At 41.5% G+C, this 20,253-nt stretch overlaps 1 protein-coding gene across 2 annotated transcripts in view; it reads left to right on the top strand.

The window, feature by feature from the left end:
* The window catches only part of CAMK1D (calcium/calmodulin dependent protein kinase ID), a 218,362-nt gene extending 215,431 nt beyond the window's left edge, over positions 1-2,931 (top strand). For both annotated transcript variants that reach the window (XM_058191375.1, XM_058191376.1), the window contains exon 11: positions 1,719-2,931. In XM_058191375.1, coding sequence (XP_058047358.1) covers positions 1,719-1,843 — 125 coding nt within the window. In that variant the 3' untranslated portion in view covers positions 1,844-2,931. The remainder of the gene's footprint in view (positions 1-1,718) is intronic.
* The last annotated feature ends 17,322 nt before the right edge of the window (positions 2,932-20,253 follow it).

The raw sequence follows: 20,253 nt of genomic DNA, 5'->3' as shown, positions 1-20,253 counted from the left end.
CAAGTTAAATACATACAAACACACACACACACACACACACACACACACATAATTTTGTGGGTTTTATATTTCTTTGCTTTTAAAATGGTTATTTGCATTGTACCCCTCTTATGCCAATCTCTGACTAATAAAGGTTTGATCGGTAAGGAAGTTCCTTCTTTGGGTCTGTTCTAAATTTCTTTCCCTGAGGGAAGAGGGGCTAAATGTTAGATCTTACCTTCTGTTGGAAGAAAAAATTGGTCCAGTTCCAAGCCGGGAGAAGGATGCTAGAAATAAAATGGAGGCAGGCTGCAGGAAAGGACGTCTCTTTTATTTGGTAGCCAGAAATTTCAGTGAGAGTTGCATGTTTCTGGGCTGGCTAACAAAATGCGGGGTGAGGGTAGGTGGGCTTTTATACATTCTTTGGACTTTGTGTTTGAGTTGCCTGTTTATTGTGAAGTATACTTTGACCTGTGCTTGGGAGTGTCCTTTTAGCATGCTAATTGGTGTTGCCTGACTCCCATTGTGGCTGGGAGGTCATGCCCTGTCCTTGGAGCTGGGTGGGGGAATGTAGATTTTAGGAATCTTTGTTTTTCTACTCTTTAATCCCATCAGCTCCAGACTTCTGGGGGAGCTGTAGCTGAAGGCGTTTTGTTTATGAATAGGCTTTCTTAATGGGTACAAAATATCCATTTCTAAATATTTCAGGTTTCTGCTGGCGGCTGTTTTTCTGTAGCAGGAAGACTGGGGCTGCTTTCTGCCTTTAAGAGCATGTTCCTCCTCTTCTCCTTTTGGGGGAAATAGAATATTCTCCCTCTTTTAATGTCCCAAAGATGCTTTTTTTTCCAGGAAGCAACTGGACTTTCTTGGTGTTTTTTTTTTCTTTGAAGACATTTCACTTCTCTCATCCAAGAAGCTTCTTCTGCTCTGACTGGATGGTGTTGGGGATGAGAAGCGAAGAAGCTTCTCGGATGAGAAGCGAAACTTCTTCAAAGAAAAAACCAGAAAGCCCAGTTGCCTCCTGAAAAAAGCACCTTTGGGACTGTTGGAAGAAATATCCATCTGGGTTCAGTTCCAAGTGGGGACAAAGACACTGGAAACATGGAGGCTGCTTGGAAAGATGGTTTAATGGTGGCCAGGATCACATGGCTTGAGATCCTGAACAGAAAAGGGCTGAGATCCTGTGTGCTCCCTGGTTTTATGCTTTTTCTGAGCTTTGAACTTTCTGGGGCACAGGAAGAGTACCCTGATTGGCTGTCAGACTCCCAGGGGGTAGGGGTCTTAGCTAGCCTTGCTGGCTGATGTAATCTTCCCAGGTGCCATGTGGTGAGTTTCAGTTGTTAGATGGGTTCTATTATGATGCAGATGATGGTTGACAAAGGTGGGGGGAAATGAGTGAGCTTAGCTGAGGCTTTAATGGCCCATTGACAAAGGTGGGGGGGTGGTCAGGAAGCTGCTTTGTCTTTAAAACATGTTTCTCCATTTCTCATCCAGGGAAATATATTCTGCCTTTTAAATATTTTCTAAAATATTTCATTCTTCTAGGAGGGGGGTGGGTGCTAAATTCCTACAGGACAACCATGACCTGGATGACTGAGAATCTCTATAGACTCCCTCTTTTAATATCCCCCCAAAAGGTAGGGGGAGTTTCCCACACTTCCCGATTTCTGAGCATATTATCCATCGGCTGCCTAGAGATTGATTAGTGATGTCTCTTCTCTTTCTCTCGCTTCCTTCAGGTATTCCCTCGTCTACTCCCTGTAGTTTTGCTTCTTCAGCTTCGCCTGGTATTTCTGCTGGAGGAGAGAGGAGGCCCAGACAGACCACGATAACCACAACCACGATACACACAGGGACCAAGTGATCCACAGGTCACCCTGTGATCCCACCCACAAGGAAGAGGTCAGCGATGGGAGAAAAGACCCATCTCGGTGCCCAAACAGGCAGGAAAGGAAATTTTTTCCCAGGTGATGTCATCCTGCATTGCAAACACATCGAAGCATTAGAAGAATAGAAGGATTGGGGGGGAAAATACACACACACACAAAACAAATGGCCATATTTTATACTGCGATTCTGAAAAGTTGCATTCATCGCAAGCGGAAGGGACTTCAGGAAGATGGAGAAGGGAGCAGCACCTGGTTCTAGATCCAGGAATCCAAAATGTTCTAACTTACGTTGGACCTGTTGTTAGTTCCTCAATGATTTAACTCTTTTCTTCTCAGTGTTAACCTGCTTTTGTTTTAATCATTAACAAAATAGTTCAACTGGATGATTTAGAGTAATTTCAAACGTTATTATTATTATTATTTTCGTTGTATATTTGTATTTTTAGCTTTGTTGGGGTTCTTTTTTCCCTTTTTTTTTTCTCCAGAAGTAGAGAATACAAAGAAGTTTGCATTAATCTTTCAAATCGGGAAGGCTTTCGCAGCATGTTTTATATGTACATATATGTACATATCTTTTCTTAACTCCATAACTCTGGACTGCAGACTTGTCTGGATCTTGCAGTGATGTCGAAAACGGACTGTTTTTGCATCTTATTTTGTCAAGAAAATGGGAAGAGGCTCCCGTTTCCTTCCAGTCCCACCGACGGAAAGGAAAGGTTTCATGGGTTGAGTGTATGAATAAGATTCTGTGTTAATTATTCTCTGTTTGTATCCGGACCAGACTCATCTTTATGGGCTCCAGAATCGGGCTTTAAGAATTTCCCTGTGTTTTTCCCCCTTTTTCAATTAAACTGAGGAGGGGGAGGGAAAAAAAAACCCCTATAAAAATTGTATTATGGCCAAAGACCAGCATATTCCATAGGGTGTAAAACGGATATGGAAATATAAAATGACAGTATAAAAAGCAAAGAATGAAACGGTGTGGAACTGCGGAAGTTCATAAAAACACATCAGAATAGACACGTCAGGAAATCAATGTGTTGTAAAAGACTTTGGTGCGATTGTTTCTAGTAAAATATGGAATAGTTTGTTTTAAATCGAGTTTCCTAAGCAAAGGAGCTGGATAAACTTTCACCCAGGCTAAATGTAATTTTTGTTCCCAAGAATTACAATTAGAAAAGGTGTGGGGGGTCCCCCCCCCCAATACCGATCCAGCAGTCATTTGCAGCAAGCTGTGGAAGTGATTGCTGAGTCTGTTTCTTCCAGAAATATTGGGCAATTGTAAATATTAAAATCCACCTTGCATTGAAATATGACCTTCCCAGCCAGGCACAAAAATGTATCTGATTTTTTTTTCCCATTGTGGTTTACTTAAGACTCAAATATACCGCTTTGCAAATCTGAAAAGAAATTGCTGGCGTGCGGCATTCGGAATAAAGGTGGATTTTGCTAGAAGCTTTCCGTCAAAAGACTAGGTCCGGGATTTAAAATGAAAAGGAGGAAATCCTTTAGCTCAAATGGATCCACCATGAAGAAGAAGAAGAATTCGACGCCCAACCACCGGTCTGAATTCTCTCCAATCATTCTTGAGCCAGGAAAAAAATTATAATAATTTTGACAGATGTCTATGGAGATTCTCAATCATCCCAAAGGTGCTTTTTTTTTTTTCAAGAGGCAACTGGACTTCCTGCTTTTTTTCTTTGAAGATGTTTCGCTTCTCATCCAAGAAGCTTCAGAACTGAAGAGGCTTCTTGGATGAGAAGCGAAATGTCTTCAAAGAAAAAAAAAACCCAGAAAGCCCAGTTGCCTCTTGAAAAAAGCACCTTTGGGACAATAATTTTGACACAAAATTTAGATTTTTCCTGTCTCGTTTCTTGGAATTCTCTTCTTAATCTATAGGTGTAGGGCAGTGGTGGGGTTCAAGTAATTTAACAACCGGTTCTCTGCCTTAATGATTTCTTCCAACAACCAGTTCGCCAAACTGCTCACAAAGTTAACAACCGGTTCCCCCGAAGTGGTGCGAACTGGCTGAATCCCATCACTGGTGTAGGGTCTCCTGCTTGGGCGGGGGGTTGGACTAGATGACCTACAAGGTCCCTTCCAACCCTGTTAATCTGTTAATCTCACCCAGACCTAACACCCCTCCACAAATTGACGGATTATCACCGCACCGGTTCAAAACGAGGAAGAAAATACTACTTTTAATGGCAAAGGCCGTGTTACTAGAGTCCATAATACTTCAAAACCGCTGGTTCTGGAATTGAAAGCTCAACTCCAAAACAGATGTAAACATCTGATGCTGTGCTGTGAATTTTAAGCCGGGATAAAGGCACCAGCAGAATCCTATCTTCTGAAAATACAGTATATGGCTAAGTTAGCTTCCAGGACATACATGTGAATATTTAGATCAGTCTATGTGGTTTTAATTCCAGTGCCATCCCCATGAAAAAACTTGGAAAATGTCCCTTTCTCTTGCAGATAGATTTTGCCTGCCTGATTAAAAAAAGGCTGGTTAATAAAATCATCTATATGATACATGAATATAAGCCAATAGCACAGTATAAAGCAACAGTCAGGCCTGTGAGAAAAACGCTGACAGGCTTACGTCCTTCCCATTCAAATCAATAGAAATGCTTAATTTGGGCTGGACCCCCATGGCCAGAATTAATTCCTAACAGTGTTTCTCTTCCTTATTCCTTTCTCTGCCTCATTTTTCCCTTTATCTCAAGGCTTTACAGTGTAAATTAGCCTGCCCAGACTAGCAGATTTGATGATGTTACCTAGTTGGGTCATGAAACATCTGCAGGAAATTAACCAATATATTGCAGAGATATATGGTATATACTACCATTGCAGAGATCTAGGCTAGGAGGGAGGAAACAGTAGGAATTAAGCCTCCATCAACCAGTATGATGACAGCAAAAACAACCCAGCTAATTACAAGTAGGAGATGGCTGGATGGGCGTATTGAACGCACAATGGCCAAATTGATTAATGGCATATAAAGGCAGAGATCTCTGCAATGGTAGTTTAATACTCTGACGATGTCAGCAGATGGCTGATGAAAGCTTAGTAGAATAAAATTGTAATTATTTTAGTTCCGGAGCTCGCAGAATGTCTGTTTTTTGTTTTATAAATATACATGGAATATACATGTATTCCTTTTAATTTGGTAGGACTAGAAAAATCATGTAACAAAAGAGAATCACTATTCTATTTTATTTCAATCTGGGGGGAAAAATCACTATGCCCCTATTTTTCATAAATCAAATATTTTTTCAATCAAGGCTGTTTTTTTAAAAAATCTATTTTACTAATACCCATTTTAAGTCTCAGGGTGCCTGATTTGGTTTCACTTTAGATTGCAGGTAGTTTTAGAATCATGATGTCATTCATCATTTTTATTTAAAAGGGTCTCTGGTTATAGAAGAGGGGAAAATAGATTCTATTTTTATCTTTTTTTAAAAAAATAAGAATAATAAACCGATACATGCCTACTAATGGCAGTACATTTATCTATAGGAACTTTTTTTTAAAAGAGAGATTATTATTTTCTTGATGGGAAAAACAATATAGTTCTGGTTTTGTGCGAGGTTTTCAATGTGTTTTTTTTCCCCCACCCAAATTGAGGAATGGTGAGAAACAGATCGGTGAAGCCAAGCCTTGGTATAGAATTGGGAATTATTGCTTGGAAGAATGAACAACTCCGAGATGTTGAAGGAAAAAAAATAATAATGCATGAAACTGCACTGCATGTTTTTAATGACTGAACTTGCTTCTCCAAACTTTGCCTTTGTATGAAAAAACCTTCCGAATCCGTAGGCTTTCTTTCCATCTCTCAAATTTGATGTTTTTTTGGTAAAACGTATCTCATTCTATATATCTTCTGAGTCATGGCTTACTCATGAAAGTGGAAAAGCTAAACAAGTAAGGATTAAGGAAGTCTTTTTCTTTTTCTGCTTATAGAAACTGAAGTTTCTTTGTAGGTTTATCAGAGAGCATGGAGATGTTTTAATCCAAGGGTCTCCAACCTTGGTCCCTTTAAGACTTGTGGACTTCAACTCCCAGAGTTCTGTCCCCCAGAGACAGAACTCTGGGAGTTGAAGTCCACAAGTCTTAAAGGGACCAAGGTTGGAGACCCCTGTTTTAATCTGAACATCGGTCCATTGTATCTATGGAAGGAAAGAGACAGGAAAGTCCAATAAATTAGACAAAATAGTGAAAGGATATATGTGCCATTTGCATTCCTTCTGATCAGAATAACAGTTAGGAAGCCTTTTATCTCTGGTCATCAACAACAACAACTTAAACATCGGTGGAGATTTTCAATCATCCAGCTCATGGTTTTCCCCAAAAGTGCTTTTCCCAAAAGGCAGCTGGTGGTATTCAGATGGTTCAGACGGGTTCAGGCGAACTGGTAGCAGAAATCGCGGGGGGGGGGTGCCACCCCGCCCTGTTGTGACCCAGGCCCAAGTAGGTAGTAAGAAACTCAGTCTGTGAAAAAACAAACAAACTTTATTCAAACAGCTGAGAATTACTTCATTCCCAGCGTCGTTCAATTCAAATTAAAACAAATTCCTCCCAACACAAATTCCTCAGTCCTATCGCAAACCTTGGTCCAATTAGGCAAACTGCCAAAGGCCTTTCTTGGCAAACGTTCAGATGACGCCGATACAAAAATAAATGCAAGAAGATGAATCTACCAATGTTGATTTCCGGCAAAGCTGAAACACCAGTGCTGGTCTGTTTTAAGCCTTATGGGAGGGGCCAATCATCTCTTGGCCTTACTCCTGAGTTGTCCTCTTTGCTTGAGCTGCTCTTACCTTCTGGCAGCTCTTCTCATGTGTGCATTAGGAACAGGCTCCTCCTGTTCCTCTGCCTCACTACTATCAGGCTCTGGAGTCCACACCTCACTCCCCGATGGCCCTGGCCTCACCTCAGCCTCATCGCTGTCTAACTCTGTTGCCAGCTCCGCAGGTTGCTGGCGGACCACAACATGCCCAGCCTCCCCGGTTCTATGCCGTTCTATTTAGGCACGTTTTTGAGGCCGGGTGCATGTACACAGGGCACATCTGCAAGCAAAACACATGCACGGAAGTCCAGGCACATCTGCAGAAGGCATGGCGAACCAGTATAACAAAATAAGAAACCCACCGCTGCGCGTCTCATCCAAGAATCTTCTTCAGTTCTGCCAACTTGAACTGAAGAAGCTTCTTGGATGAGAAGCGAAATGTTTTCAAAGAAAAACAAAAAGACCTAGAAAGTCCAGTTGCCTTTTAGAAAAAGCATCTTTGGGACAGCTCCATGTTTAGTCCTGCAGCCTCAGCAGAAATTGGAGAGGAAGAAGCAAAACACAACATCTCATTTTTTATTTTTATTTTTGTTTACATTTATATCCCGCCCTTCTCCGAAGACTCAGGGCGGCTTACAGTGTATAAGGCAATAGTCTCATTCTATTTGTATATTTTTACAAAGTCAACTTATTGCCCCCCCAACAATCTGGGTCCTCATTTTACCTACCTTATAAAGGTACACGATGATGCTTTGTATAAAAAGGGGTAGCCTTGAAATGTGGCTTTGTTTCCTTGCTAGGAAGATCAGAAAGCATGAACAAAAAACAGTTTGAAATTCCATCTTTCCTCTTAAGGGACACAAAATAGGAAATTTTCTAAGTCCTCACCATGTTATGCAGGAGGGGATTGTATTCCAATAACAAAAATGATTTAGGAAAACCTCTTATCTATCTAGGCCTTTCATCCACTTATGTTTCTGGGAAGAAAGAAAGAGGAAAGTTCCATTAAATATTGCATAATCCTCTGCAACACGATGTTTCCACAGGAATTTCTTGGCAAATGGCAGTGGGAAGTTTGAAAGCTACCATTTGAAAGCTGGGAGGCATAGATAGAAGGCGTGCATACTCTTAATTTTTCCATGGCCACAGTGTGTTGGCTGAGGCCCGTTGTCCTGTTCCGTGAATTCTAGAAGTGCACCCTAGTCAAAGTAAAAATACTTTCAAGCAGAGATGTTTAAGAATCTCTGGGGTCTTCACAACCCAAGTCACACTGAAATTAATGGTGCTCAAAAGTGCTTCATTTTGATTAAAAGTGATTCACTTTGATCTTGGTCACCATGATGTTTAAAAACGAAAGATATGGAGACGCTAGAAAGAGTACAAAGAAAAGTAACAAAGATGATTAGAGGCTAAAAATATAAGAACAACGATTGCATTAAACTAAGACTAGTTTAATGAAAAGGACTAGGGGTGACATGATAGCATCTTCCAATATTTGAAGGGCTGCCACAAAGAAGAGTGGGGTCCACTTATTTTCCAAAGCACCTCAAGTCAGGACAAGAAGCAACGGATGGCAACTCATCAAGGAGAGAAGCAACTTGGAATCGAAGAGGAACTTCCTGACGGAACAATTAATGAGTGGAATGGAAGTTGCCTACAGAAGGTGTGGGTGCTCATCACTAGAGGTTTTTAAGTAGAGATTGTCTAAAATGGTATAAGGTCTCCTGCTTGAGCAAAGAGTTGGACTAGAAGACCTCTAAGGTCCCTTTCAACTCTTGTTATTCTGATTAGAACAAATATCTACAGGCTTTGACCGCAGTCTGCTATAGAATGAAATACGTTTTAATGGACTTCTCTGGCAAAACCTTACGGGTACTTACTTGAATAAAAGCCCATTCGGTTCCATGGGACTTGTTTCTCCATAAGTAGGTTTAGTTTTGTAGCCTTAAGCTTTCTGGATGCTTTGGACTGTGAGATCCAGCACAGGCAATCAACCAAGAGTTACGCTATGGCATATAGTGTTGATTAATTTGTGTGATCTCATCCCTATTGCAATGTACTTTCAAGACTCATTCAACGGCCTGGTTAAGATTTTGGATGTATATTTTCAAGCAGAGCTATCTATTGTTACATGTGACCGGTTGTTTGTGACTGAAGCTGACTGAAGACGTTTGTTCCTAAATGAAATTCAGCCTTTTATGTACTTTTTATTCATTTGGGTTGTTTGTTTGGGTTTTTTTTTTAAAGCTTGGTCTTACTCAGATCCAAATCTGGAACGGTTCTTAAACATGGCATTTAACGGCAAAACATCTCATTCTTACTTTTATTTTTACAACAACAACAAAAAGCAAGCATGTTTTTTAAAAATAGTTTTTAAAAAGTCCATGTAAAAGGAAACAAAAAAAAAAACTTGCAAATTTAATCCGGGAATGTTCAGTCTGCCTGTTATTATAAGTCTTGTAATCAATTCAGTTCCATAAAAACCATCTTTGAGAAGGGCAATGTGTATTTATACTCAGTGCATGTAACAAGGCATAGCAAAATGTTTAACCCGCCTAAGGAGTTTGCAATGTTACAAATTGTTCATGGGGCTGTGTTGCAAATTATTCTCTGCCTTGACAATCATGTATACAGTACTTAGCGAGATTTCTATCATAAAGATTATTTAAGGGATATAGAGAATAATTTTCCTCCAATAAATGAAACGAAACTGGATTCTTCTGAGATACTTTATTGTCTGTTCTGCGCATGGATCTGTAGGAAGTTAGCATCACCATCCCCCTCCTGGGAAAATGAGATGATTTAGGAAATATTAAAAGGGACGAATATTTCCCCTAAAAGTGAGGCAGAAACTCAGCCCCTCACCTTTGTCAATGGGCCATTAAGACCTGAGCCAATCCATTCTAGAGATCCAATCCAAAGATCTACCTCTTTCAGCCAGAGCCATAGTAGGAATTGCCCAAAGCCCTTTCATTACATTATCACCCTGCAGAGTCAACCAAGCCTGGAACACAGACAACCTACAAAGTTACCCCTGCATGGCCCTATAGGAGTCTGACAACCAATCAGAACACAAGCTCAAATTCAAAGCCCAACAGAGGGCATAAAACCCAGGCATTCTCAGCATCTCCCCCGCTTTCTGCCCAGAAAACCATGTGATCCTGTCCACCATTAAACCATCTTTCCAATCAGCCACCATGTTTCCAGTGTTTTTCTCCCCACTTGGAACTGAACCCAGATGGACATTTCTTCCAATAGGTCCAAGAAGGTGGGAGCTCAAGCATAAAGGCAGGGAAAACCCAGCATCTAACTGTTGGAATACAGCGTTCATGCAGTATTCAGTAGAGAGAGATATTCAGTAACACAATTGTAAAGTGAATCTGGCTTTTGTGATGACTTTGCTTATCAGAAGGTCGCAAAATGGGATCATGTAACCCCAGGACACTGCAACCGTCATAAATATGAGTCAGTTTCCAAGCATCTGAATTTTGATCACATGACCACAGGGAGCCTGCAAGTGTGAAAAAGAGGCATAAGCCATTTTTTTTTCAGTGCTGTTGCAACTTTGAATGGTCACTAAATGAATTTCTGTAAATTGAGGTCTACCTGTAGATTATTCTGTGCCATTGCACCAAGATACCTGGGAAATAAGGTAAGGCCTTCTGATGGAATTGGTTCTACAGTTTGGAAAACGGGGCCACCACAAAGCAGGTTTGACTTTCTTTTTAAGTCCCTAGTTCCAGCATTATAAAATGCCTTCTCAATATCACGTCTTCTCCTTCCAGTTTGGTAGTTTTTCAAAGTGCTTGTTCACTGCTTTAACAAACAGTTCTAAATATATATTCCCCCTAGATTTCCTTGGGGTCAAATTTTAACAGAAAATATTATCTCGCCCAGTTCACACACTATTCACCAAAGTCTGCTCCTGCACAGTACTTAGATGTTTGTTGGATGTCCCAGCTTCATGGGAGCCATCTTAGACTGCCTTTCTCCTCACCGTGGCATAGAGGGGGAAAAAGCCCTGGGGTTCAGCAGGAGAGTTGCAATCGCTCCTACGACCTCTCAGGGCACCACCTCCTTAGCTTCACCGCCCCTACAAGGTGGCTTTGTCTCCTTTCGGAGCCAAACAGGGAGAAGCCAGCACAGGAACAGAGAACTCCGATTCTTGTGACTGGTAGTACCTCTATGTCAGTCGGAAGTCTCAACTTTCTGATGGAGAAAGAATCAATGACATGGAAAAGGAAAATATACCAGAAGTCCATCGAACGCAGGGAGTTCTAATTACAACGGCAATATTTTACTACTTCTGTCCCAGAAAGCTTGCAATCTGAACTAAATATGTTACGGGAGATGATATTACTCACAACGTTCTTTTTATACCCTGTTTCCCCCAAAATAAGACCTCCCCTGATAATAAGCCCAATCAGGCTTTTGAGCACACGGCAATAAGGCCAAGCGCTTATTTCAGGGTTCAAAAAAATATAAGACAGGGTCTTATTTTCGAGGAAACACGGTGGCTGAATTGGGTTCAAAGCTTTTGTGCCAAAGATGGATTTACTGCTAAACGCTGGGCTTTGGTTTTTAAAAGAATTCTAGGGGATTTTTTTCCTTCTGTAGAGAACATATTCAGAAAGTAAATGTCACACCACAAAATCCTACCTACAAATTACGATGACTTATGCTTCCTTGAACGTGAATCTTGCGGATTAAATAATGACACGCCATGGCAAGTTAAGGCAGCAACGACAGGAAATATAATAAACTCGGCCCTGTTGTAAATATGTTTCATGCGGAACATCTTCTACCAGTTGTAAGTCTTCACCTTCAAATGCTTGTTCTTCTAGTATCATGTTCTTTATAGACTTCAGGTCACACATCTCTTTTCAGGAGGAATTACACCTTTTTTTTTAAAATTTGCATTTATATCCCGCCCTTCTCCGAAGACTCAGGGCGGCTTACATTGTGTTAGCAATAGTCTTCATCCATTTGTATATTATATACAAAGTCAACTTTTATTGCCCCCAACAATCTGGGTCCTCATTTTACCTACCTTATAAAGGATGGAAGGCTGAGTCAACCTTGGGCCTGGTGGGACTTGAACCTGCAATATTGCAAGCAGTTGCTGTTAATAACAGGCTGCATTAGCCTGTTGAGCCACCAGAGAATTACATCTTTGTGATGGTTGCGCTGAAGTATTGGGAGTATCCAGGATACAGAATAACAAGAGTTGGAAGGGACCTTGGAGGTCTTCCAGTCCAACCCCCTGCTCAAGCAGGAATCCTTATACCATTTCACACAAGTGGCTGTCCAGTCTTTAATTAAAAGTCTCTAGTGATGGAGCACCTCCAACTTTCTGGATGAAATTAGTAGATGGTGCTTTCATTTTTGGTAAAATATTGCCATTTTCTATATAGTTTTATCATACCCAAAGCATTAGCAGTAAATCTGATTCATGAACATTATAAACTTGTGGTTTGGAGTTAGGTTTCCATGGTTATTGGTTATTGGAATTCCATGGTTACCCTTCCTCCCTCCCTCCCTCCCTCCTTCCCTTCCTTCCTTCCTTCCTTCCCTATTTCTCTTTCTTTCTCTTTTCCTTCTTGCCTGCCTGCCTCCCTCCCTCCCTCCCTCTCCCTCCCTCCCTCTCTCTTTCTTTCCCTTCCTTCCTTCCTTCCTTCCCTCCCTCCTTTCTCTTTCTTTCTTTCTCTTTTCCTTCCTTCCTTCCTTCCTTCCTTCCTCTCTCTCTCTCTCTCTTTCTTTCTTTCTTTCTTTCTTTTTCTTTCTTTCTTTCTTTCTTTCTCTTTTCCTTCTTTCCTTCCTTCCTCTCTCCTCCCTCTTTCTTTCTTTATCTTCCTTCTTTCCTTTCCTACTACTGTCTGTCTTTCTTTCTTTCTTTCTCTTTTCCTTCTTTCCTCTCCCTTCCTTCCTTCCTTCCTTCCTTCCTTCCCTATTTCTCTTTCTTTCTTTCTCTTTTCCTTCTTGCCTGCCTGCCTCCCTCCCTCCCTCCCTCTCCCTCCCTCCCTCTCTCTTTCTTTCCCTTCCTTCCTTCCTTCCTTCCCTCCCTCCTTTCTCTTTCTTTCTTTCTCTTTTCCTTCCTTCCTTCCTCTCTCTCTCTCTCTCTCTCTTTCTTTCTTTCTTTCTTTCTTTCTTTCTCTTTTCCTTCTTTCCTTCCTTCCTTCCTCTCTCCCTCCCTCTTTCTTTCTTTATCTTCCTTCCTTCCTTTCCTACTACTGTCTGTCTTTCTTTCTTTCTTTCTCTTTTCCTTCCTTCCTTCCTTCCTTCCTTCCTTCCTTCCTTCCTTCCTTCCTTCCTTCCTTCCTTCCTTCTCTCTTCTAGGCAGCTTAGCAGAAAAGGGCCAAGAGGCAAGACAAGGGATTGTATTTATTAGAGGACCAATCAATTGTTCTGAAGCGGAAACTGCACAGAATTGAGCAACGGCCTACAGGTTGTTATTTTTTCCTGTTCTGTTAGTCCCGGTGGGAATATTGTTGCTGTTTCTTTCAATTTGAGCGACTTCCTTCTCTGTTTTAGAGCGTCACAAACTTTGTCTTCTGTTACACGTCTCCTCTCACTGGGATTCGTGTTATCAAACACTTTGCTAATAAACCATCAGCTGCTAATGTGCAGTTTGCAGCGATCAATAGTCACTTAGGTTCTTTATTCTGGCTCACTCCAAGTCCTATCTATAATAGAAGAGAATATTCTTTATTGGCCAAGTGTGATTGGACACACAAGGAATTTGTCTCCGGTGCAGAAGCTCTCTGGGTAGATGCAAAACAACAAAGTAATAATAATAATGATAAACATGATACCAATAAGATGGGAAGGATAACAACAACAACAACAACAACAACAACAATAATAATAATGTTGTTGTTTTTGTTGTTAGTCACGAAGTCGTGTTCGACCCATTGCGACCCCATGGGCAACATTCCTCCAGGCCTTTCTGACCTCTACCATCCCTTGGAGTCAGGGGTGAAATCCAGCAGGTTCTGACTATGTCTTGCTTAACAACAGAAATGTTGGGCTCCGTTCTGGTCATAAGTCAAGGACTATCTGTATTTTCTCAGCCCTCTTTCTGGCCTCTTTCTGCAGTATACAGGTTCCCCATGGAGAGCAGTCTGGTTGCAACTGTGTTTTCTAACTATCCTTTCTAACTACCCGTTGGAGTCTATACCTGTCCTGTTTAAGTTGCTGCATCAAACCAGACAGTTATAATAAAAAAATTGCTGTACAAACGACAGACTCAATAATTCCTCTGTATGACTGGATCAGCTGCTCCTTGGCCAGTCTCAGTTTAACAGAGTTGGAAGGGACCTTGTAGGTCATCTAGACCAACCGCCTCCCCAAGCAGGAGACCTTACACCATTTCGGACAAATGGCAGTCCAATCTCTTCTTGAAAGCCTCCAGTCTGAGTTTTCGGAGTTGCTGAGGGGCTTAAAGCAGTAATGCAGTCTGTTATTAACAGCAGCTGCCTGCAATTACTGCAGGTTCTAGTCCCACCAGGCCCAAGGTTGACTCAGCCTTCCATCCTTTATAAGGTAGGTAAAATGAGGAACCAGATTGTTGGGGGCAATAAGTTGACTTTGTATATAAATATACAAATAGAATGAAGACTATTGCTTGACATAGTGTAAGCCGCCCTGAGTCTTCGGAGAAGGGCGGGATATAAATGCAAATTTAAAAATTTTTAAAAAAACATAGAAAGGAAAGGATCTTTGGCTTTTAAACCTCTTCAAATTACAGGAAGAATTAAGGTTGAACTATCTGAATCAACAGTGGAATGTTTGAATTGATATTGGAGAATTCATTCTATCTATCTGGGCAGAAGAATAGAATGCCGAGCAGAGACGATTATGCTATCTGTCAAAAATAATTGATGATGCACTCATCAAAGGAGCTGAATTGTTCTTTCATTTTTGTATTAGCATAACGAAGCTTATTTGCATTTCTAATTAAAGCCAGGTTTAATTGGGCCAAGGATATGCAAGAACTTCACTTAAGGGCTATTTGAAGGTATTGTGAGTTTGGATGGAGGATTTGGTTCTTTATGTTGAATGACTGTTCTGATATATTTGTAATGGTTATAACTGCCCTGTGGCTACCATGAACAGGGAAACATTGGGGGTGTGTGCACAGATTTTCCTTGGTAAGATAGGAAGAGTAGATAACATAATGGCGTAAATCAAGGACTAATAAAGGAGAATATTTGTAGCTCAGGGTTGAAATGAGAGGACCTTGGTGTTCTCTCCACTTGGTGGTTTTCTTATAGACATTTCAGTACCTAACTAGGTTATAGAATAGAATAGAATAGAATAGAATTTTATTGGCCAAGTGTGATTGGACACACAAGGAATTTGTCTTGGTGCATATGCTCTCAGTGTACATAAAAGAAAAGATCAAGGTACATCAAGGTACAACATTTACAACACAATTGATGGTCAATATATCAATATAAATCATAAGGATTGCCAGCAACAAGTTATAGTCATACAGTCATAAGTGGAAAGAGATTGGTGATGGGAACTAAGAAACGATTAATAGTAGTGCAGATTCAGTAAATAGTCTGACAGTGTTGAGGGAATTATTTGTTTAGCAGAGTGATGGCCTTCGGGAAAAAACTGTTCTTGTGTCTAGTTGTTCTGGTGTGCAGTGCTCTATAGCGTCGTTTTGAGGGTAGGAGTTGAAACAGTTTATGTCCAGGATGCGAGGGATCTGCAAATATTTTCACGGCCCTCTTCTTGATTCGTGCAGTATACAGGTCCTCAATGGAAGGCAAGTTGGTAGCAATTATTTTTTCTGCAGTTCTAATTATCCTCTGAAGTCTGTGTTTTTCTTGTTGGGTTGCAGAACCGAACCAGACAGTTATAGAGGTGCAAATGACAGACTCAATAATTCCTCTGTAGAATTGGGTCAGCAGCTCCTTGGGCAGTTTGAGCTTACTGAGTTGGCGCAGAAAGAACATTCTTTGTTGTCCTTTTTTAATGATGTTTTTGATGTTGGCTGTCCATTTGAGATCTTGCGATATGATAGAACCTAGAAATTTGAAGGTCTCTACTGTTGATACTGTGTTGTCAAGTATTGTGAGAGGTGGAAGTATGGAAGGGTTTCTCCTAAAGTCTACCACCATTTCTACGGTTTTGAGTGTGTTCAGTTCCAGATTGTTTTGGTTGCACCACAAGGCTTATATCATCAGTACTAGAAGGGAGCAGGATTTTCAGAGAGGAGGAGGAGGAGGATGAAGAGGAAAAGAGGGGCTATGGGGTCTTTGTGCTCTCTGAGCCTTGTTGTTTTCTGGCAGATGTTTCATTACCCAACTAGGTAACCTCATCAGTGCTAGAAGGAAGGGGAGTTTGCTCAGAGATTTGAACTGTGGGGTCCTTGGTGCTCTCTGAGCTTGGTTGTTTTCTTGCAGATGTTTCATTACCCAACTAGGTCAGATCATCAGTACTAGAAGAGAGGGGAGTTTGAGAGGAGGAGGACGGTGGGGTTCTCTGAGCTTTCTGAGCTTGGTGGTTTTCTTGCAGATGTTTCATGACCCAACTATACAATCACTGCATGAAATATCTGCAAGAAAACAACCAAACTCAGAGAGCACCAAGGACCCATCAAGTCAAGGACTATCTTTATATTTTTTTACTTTGAAGAAAGAAAGAAAGAAAGAAAGAAAGAAAGAAAGAAAGAAAGAAAGAAAGAAAGAAAGAAAGAAAGAAAGAAAGAGGGAGGGAGGGAGGGAAAGGGAAAGAGAGAGAGAGAGAGAGAGACAGACAGACAGACGGAGACAGTTAGAGAAGGAAGGGAAGGAAAAGAGAAAGAAAAAAGAGAAGGAGGGAAGGATGGAAGGAAGGAAGAGAAAGAAAAGAAAGAAAGAAAGAAAGAAAGAAAGAAAAAAGAAAAAAGAAAGAAAGAAAGAAAGAAGAGAGAGAGAGAGAAGGAGGGAAGGAAGGAAGGAAAAGAGAAAGAAAGAGGAAGAAGGAAGGAACGGAAAGAAAGAAAGAAAGAAAGAAAGAAAGAAAGAAAGAAAGAAAGAAAGAAAGAAAGAAAGAAAGAGGAAAGGAAGGAAGGGTTTATTTTATAATCCACAGAAATTTATTTTTTTATCTAGTGCTCCTTTAATTTTTTTTTTAAAAAGACAGATTATTGTTTTTAAAATATGCATGTCTATTTGACTGGAAGCAGAGATTCAAATGAGCTCCATATTTTTAAAAAATGGGAAATGAAGTGTTTGTCAGTGTGTACCCTATATCTGTTTGTTTGTGTGGGTGTGTGGATGTGTGGGAGATGAATGACTACGGCTTTCTTGATTGCTGCCACGGTGAAATGAGTGGAAACGCCACTGTGAAGGTGGTAGCTCAGCTCAGTATTTTTCAACGTTAAATAGATGCTGAATCTCTGGGCCCAAGAAAATCAGGGAAGGAAGAGGGCAGAGTTCAAGTAAACAAGGCAGCGCCAAGTGAAGTGGCAGCTTTGTCAGAGACCCCAAATAAGCGAAGGGGGTCTTTCGCCTCAGATTTTATCTGCTGCCTTGGGAATAGAGGCTCTTTCTTGTGGTCTCTTGAAAGTAAAAACCTCTTTCCTTTGAAAGCTTCGGCTCCTCTTACGTTATTTTTTTTTGAGAGAATTCAAGGGGAACAAAAAAGGGATTGAGAGAAGAGATCAAACACAGGAACAGGAGCAGCTGCTCTCATCTTTCGCCAGATGTCCCTCATCTTCCATTTCCACTCAGTCCTCCACAGATGATCTTCCCAAACCATCACGCTTTGAATCGATGACACGTTCAGACAACCACCGAGCTTTGAAGATCGATTTGGAGATAACCGGGAACGGGAGAAGTTGATGCGGCATCTGATAAGGATTCAACGATGAAAAGTTCTCCGAGAATTCTTCGTTGAGACAGCTTCCATCTGAAGATTTCTTTGGTGACTCTCCGTTTTAGGTCCTTCACAGTTCCCCCCCCCCCCGAAGGCCATCACTCTGCTAAACAAATCATTCCCTCAACACTGTCAGACTAGTTACTAAGTCTGCACTACTATGAATCTTCTCATCGTTCCCATCACCCATCTCCTCCCACTTATGACTGCATGACTTTAACCTTGTAGCTGGTATCCTTAAGATTTATATTGGCTGTTTCCCTATGTTTCCCTATTCCCTGTTTCCCTCATTAAGTGTTGTACCTTATGATTCTTGTATCTTTTCTTTTATGTACTCTGAGAGCATGTGCACCAAGACTAATTCCTTGTGTGTGTCCAATCATACTTGGCCAATAAAGAAGTCTGTTCTGTTCTGTTCTGTTCTGTTCTGTTCTGTTCTATTCTATTCTATTCTATTCTATTCTATTCTATTCATTGAACCCAGAAGTTGTGGGTTTCCTGCACCAAATCTAACTTCACAGAGTGGGAAGAGACCTTGGAGGTCTTCTAGTCCAACCCCCTGCTCAAGCAGGAGACCCTACATCATTCCAGACAAATGGTTGTCCAATCTCTTAAAAACCTCCAGTGTTGGAGCATTCACAACTTCTGGAGGCGAGTTGTTCCACTGATTAATTGTGTTTTTTTAAATTTGCATTTATATCCCGCCCTTCTCCGAAGACTCAGGGCGGCTTACACTATGTTAAGCAATAGTCTTCATCCTATTTGTATATTTATATACAAAGTCAACTTATTGCCCCCAACAATCTGGGTCCTCATTTTACCTACCTTATAAAGGATGGAAGGCTGAGTCAACCTTGGGCCTGGTGGGACTAGAACCTGCAGTAATTGCAGGCAGCTGTGTTAATAACAGACTGTCTTACTAGTCTGAGCCACAGAGGCTGCCAAGAAATTTCTCCTTAGTTCCAGGTTGCTTCTCTCCTTGATGAGTTTCCACCAGTGGCAAAATGCACTTACCTTCGCTCAGAAATGTGCGCGCACGTGAGCCTCTTCTGCACATGCGCAGACCCTTCTGCAAATGTGTATAGGGTCAAAAATGGGACGTAATGATGTCCCAGTGAGTGGGCAGAGTGTCACACTGCCGGCCCTACTGGCTTGCGCGAGCCAGTTAAATCCAGCCAGATTCCACCCATTGCTTCTTGTCCTGCCTTCAGGTGCTTTTGGAGAATAGGTTTACCCCCTCTTCTTTGTGGCAGCCCCTGAGATACTGGAAGACTGCTATCATGTCTCCCCTGGTCCTTCTTTTCATTAAACTAGACCCACCCAGTTCCTGCAACTGTCCTTCATATGTTTCAGCCTCCAGTACCCTAATCATCTTTGTTGCTCTTCTCTGCACTCTTTGCATTTACAACCAACTACTCCAATTATTGAAGGGGCTCAGGGGCTAGGACGTTGAGCTTGTCGATCGAAAGGTTGGCAGCTCAGCGGTTCGAATCCCTAGTGCTGCCGTGTAACGGGGTGAGCTCCTGTTACTTGTCCCAGCTTCTGCCAACCTAGCAGTTTCGAAAGCACGTAAAAATGCAAGTAGAAAAAATAGGGACCACCTTTGTTGGGAAGGGAAGAGCGTTCCGCGCGCCTTTGGTGTTGAGTCATGCCGGCCACATGACCACGGAGACGTCTTCGGACAGCGTTGGCTCTTCTGGCTTTGAAACGGAGATGAGCACCGCCCCCTAGAGTCGGCAACGACTAGCACATATGTGCGAGGGGAACCTTTACCTTTACCTTTACTCCAATTATTCTCGGATTTGGAAGAACGTTGTTCTACTCCGTGTGTTGGTCAAGATGGTCGCAAGGAGTAAGTCGTATATGCAGGAAGGTTAGTGGATGGACAAGGGACCTGAAACAAGGTTAGAGTTAGATTCCTTGAGGCGTGTCTAGAATCATGCAATTGACAAAAAAAGGCCAACATTTGGATTCTATCCACTGATGATTAAATGCCTCTTTCAGGTCTTATATCCCCGCGATGATTTATACCCATAAAACAGCTGCGTTTCTAATGAGCAGCTAAAAATGCAGAACTACCTCCCACAGGCAGCTCTTACACGCCTGTGTAAGGGGGAGGAGGTAGGAAAGGAATAAAAGAAGTATCTCAACTCCATCCATTTTGCTTCGGGGACAAAGTTTGGCAGAGGTTCCAGCGGGCGCCGCGAATTCCCCCAGTGAGTCCGTGAAACATTAGCGCAAAATGGAAAGGAGCGGAACGGTTAAGATTGAAGTAGCAAATTTTGGGTACCAATTTTTGAGTTGAGGTTTTGGTACCTTTTAAGGAAACTGTCTTTGACCAGTAGCTACCCATTTGAAGAGAGTTTGTTTGCCAGACAAAAGGTCCATGCTATCAAAAAAATATTGCCTGCTGGCTTTTCAGAAATCCATTTTTAAAGTATCAAAGATTGAAGCTTCCCTTCCTTTTTCTGGAAGTGAAATTAATACAGGAAATGTGGTTTCCCCACCCCCCCTATCTCAGGTTAACTGAGTATGTTGAAAGTAGCTGATTGGACAGCTAAATAGGCGACAGACAAAAATTTGCAAACCTTGGTCTCACTTCTAACTCCAGGACCAACTGCTAACGCCAGGCAACATTTAACCGCCGGCAAATATATCCAAAGTTGTCTGAAAATCTTAACTCTTTCTTTATCAAACAGGTATGATCTTATCCAAAAGAAA

This window comes from Ahaetulla prasina, chromosome 7 (genome assembly GCF_028640845.1).
Source record: "Ahaetulla prasina isolate Xishuangbanna chromosome 7, ASM2864084v1, whole genome shotgun sequence".
NCBI classification, from domain to species: Eukaryota; Metazoa; Chordata; class Lepidosauria; order Squamata; family Colubridae; genus Ahaetulla; species Ahaetulla prasina.
The sequence above is the reverse complement of the archived record's forward strand: the minus strand, read 5'-3'. Positions and strand labels throughout refer to the sequence as shown.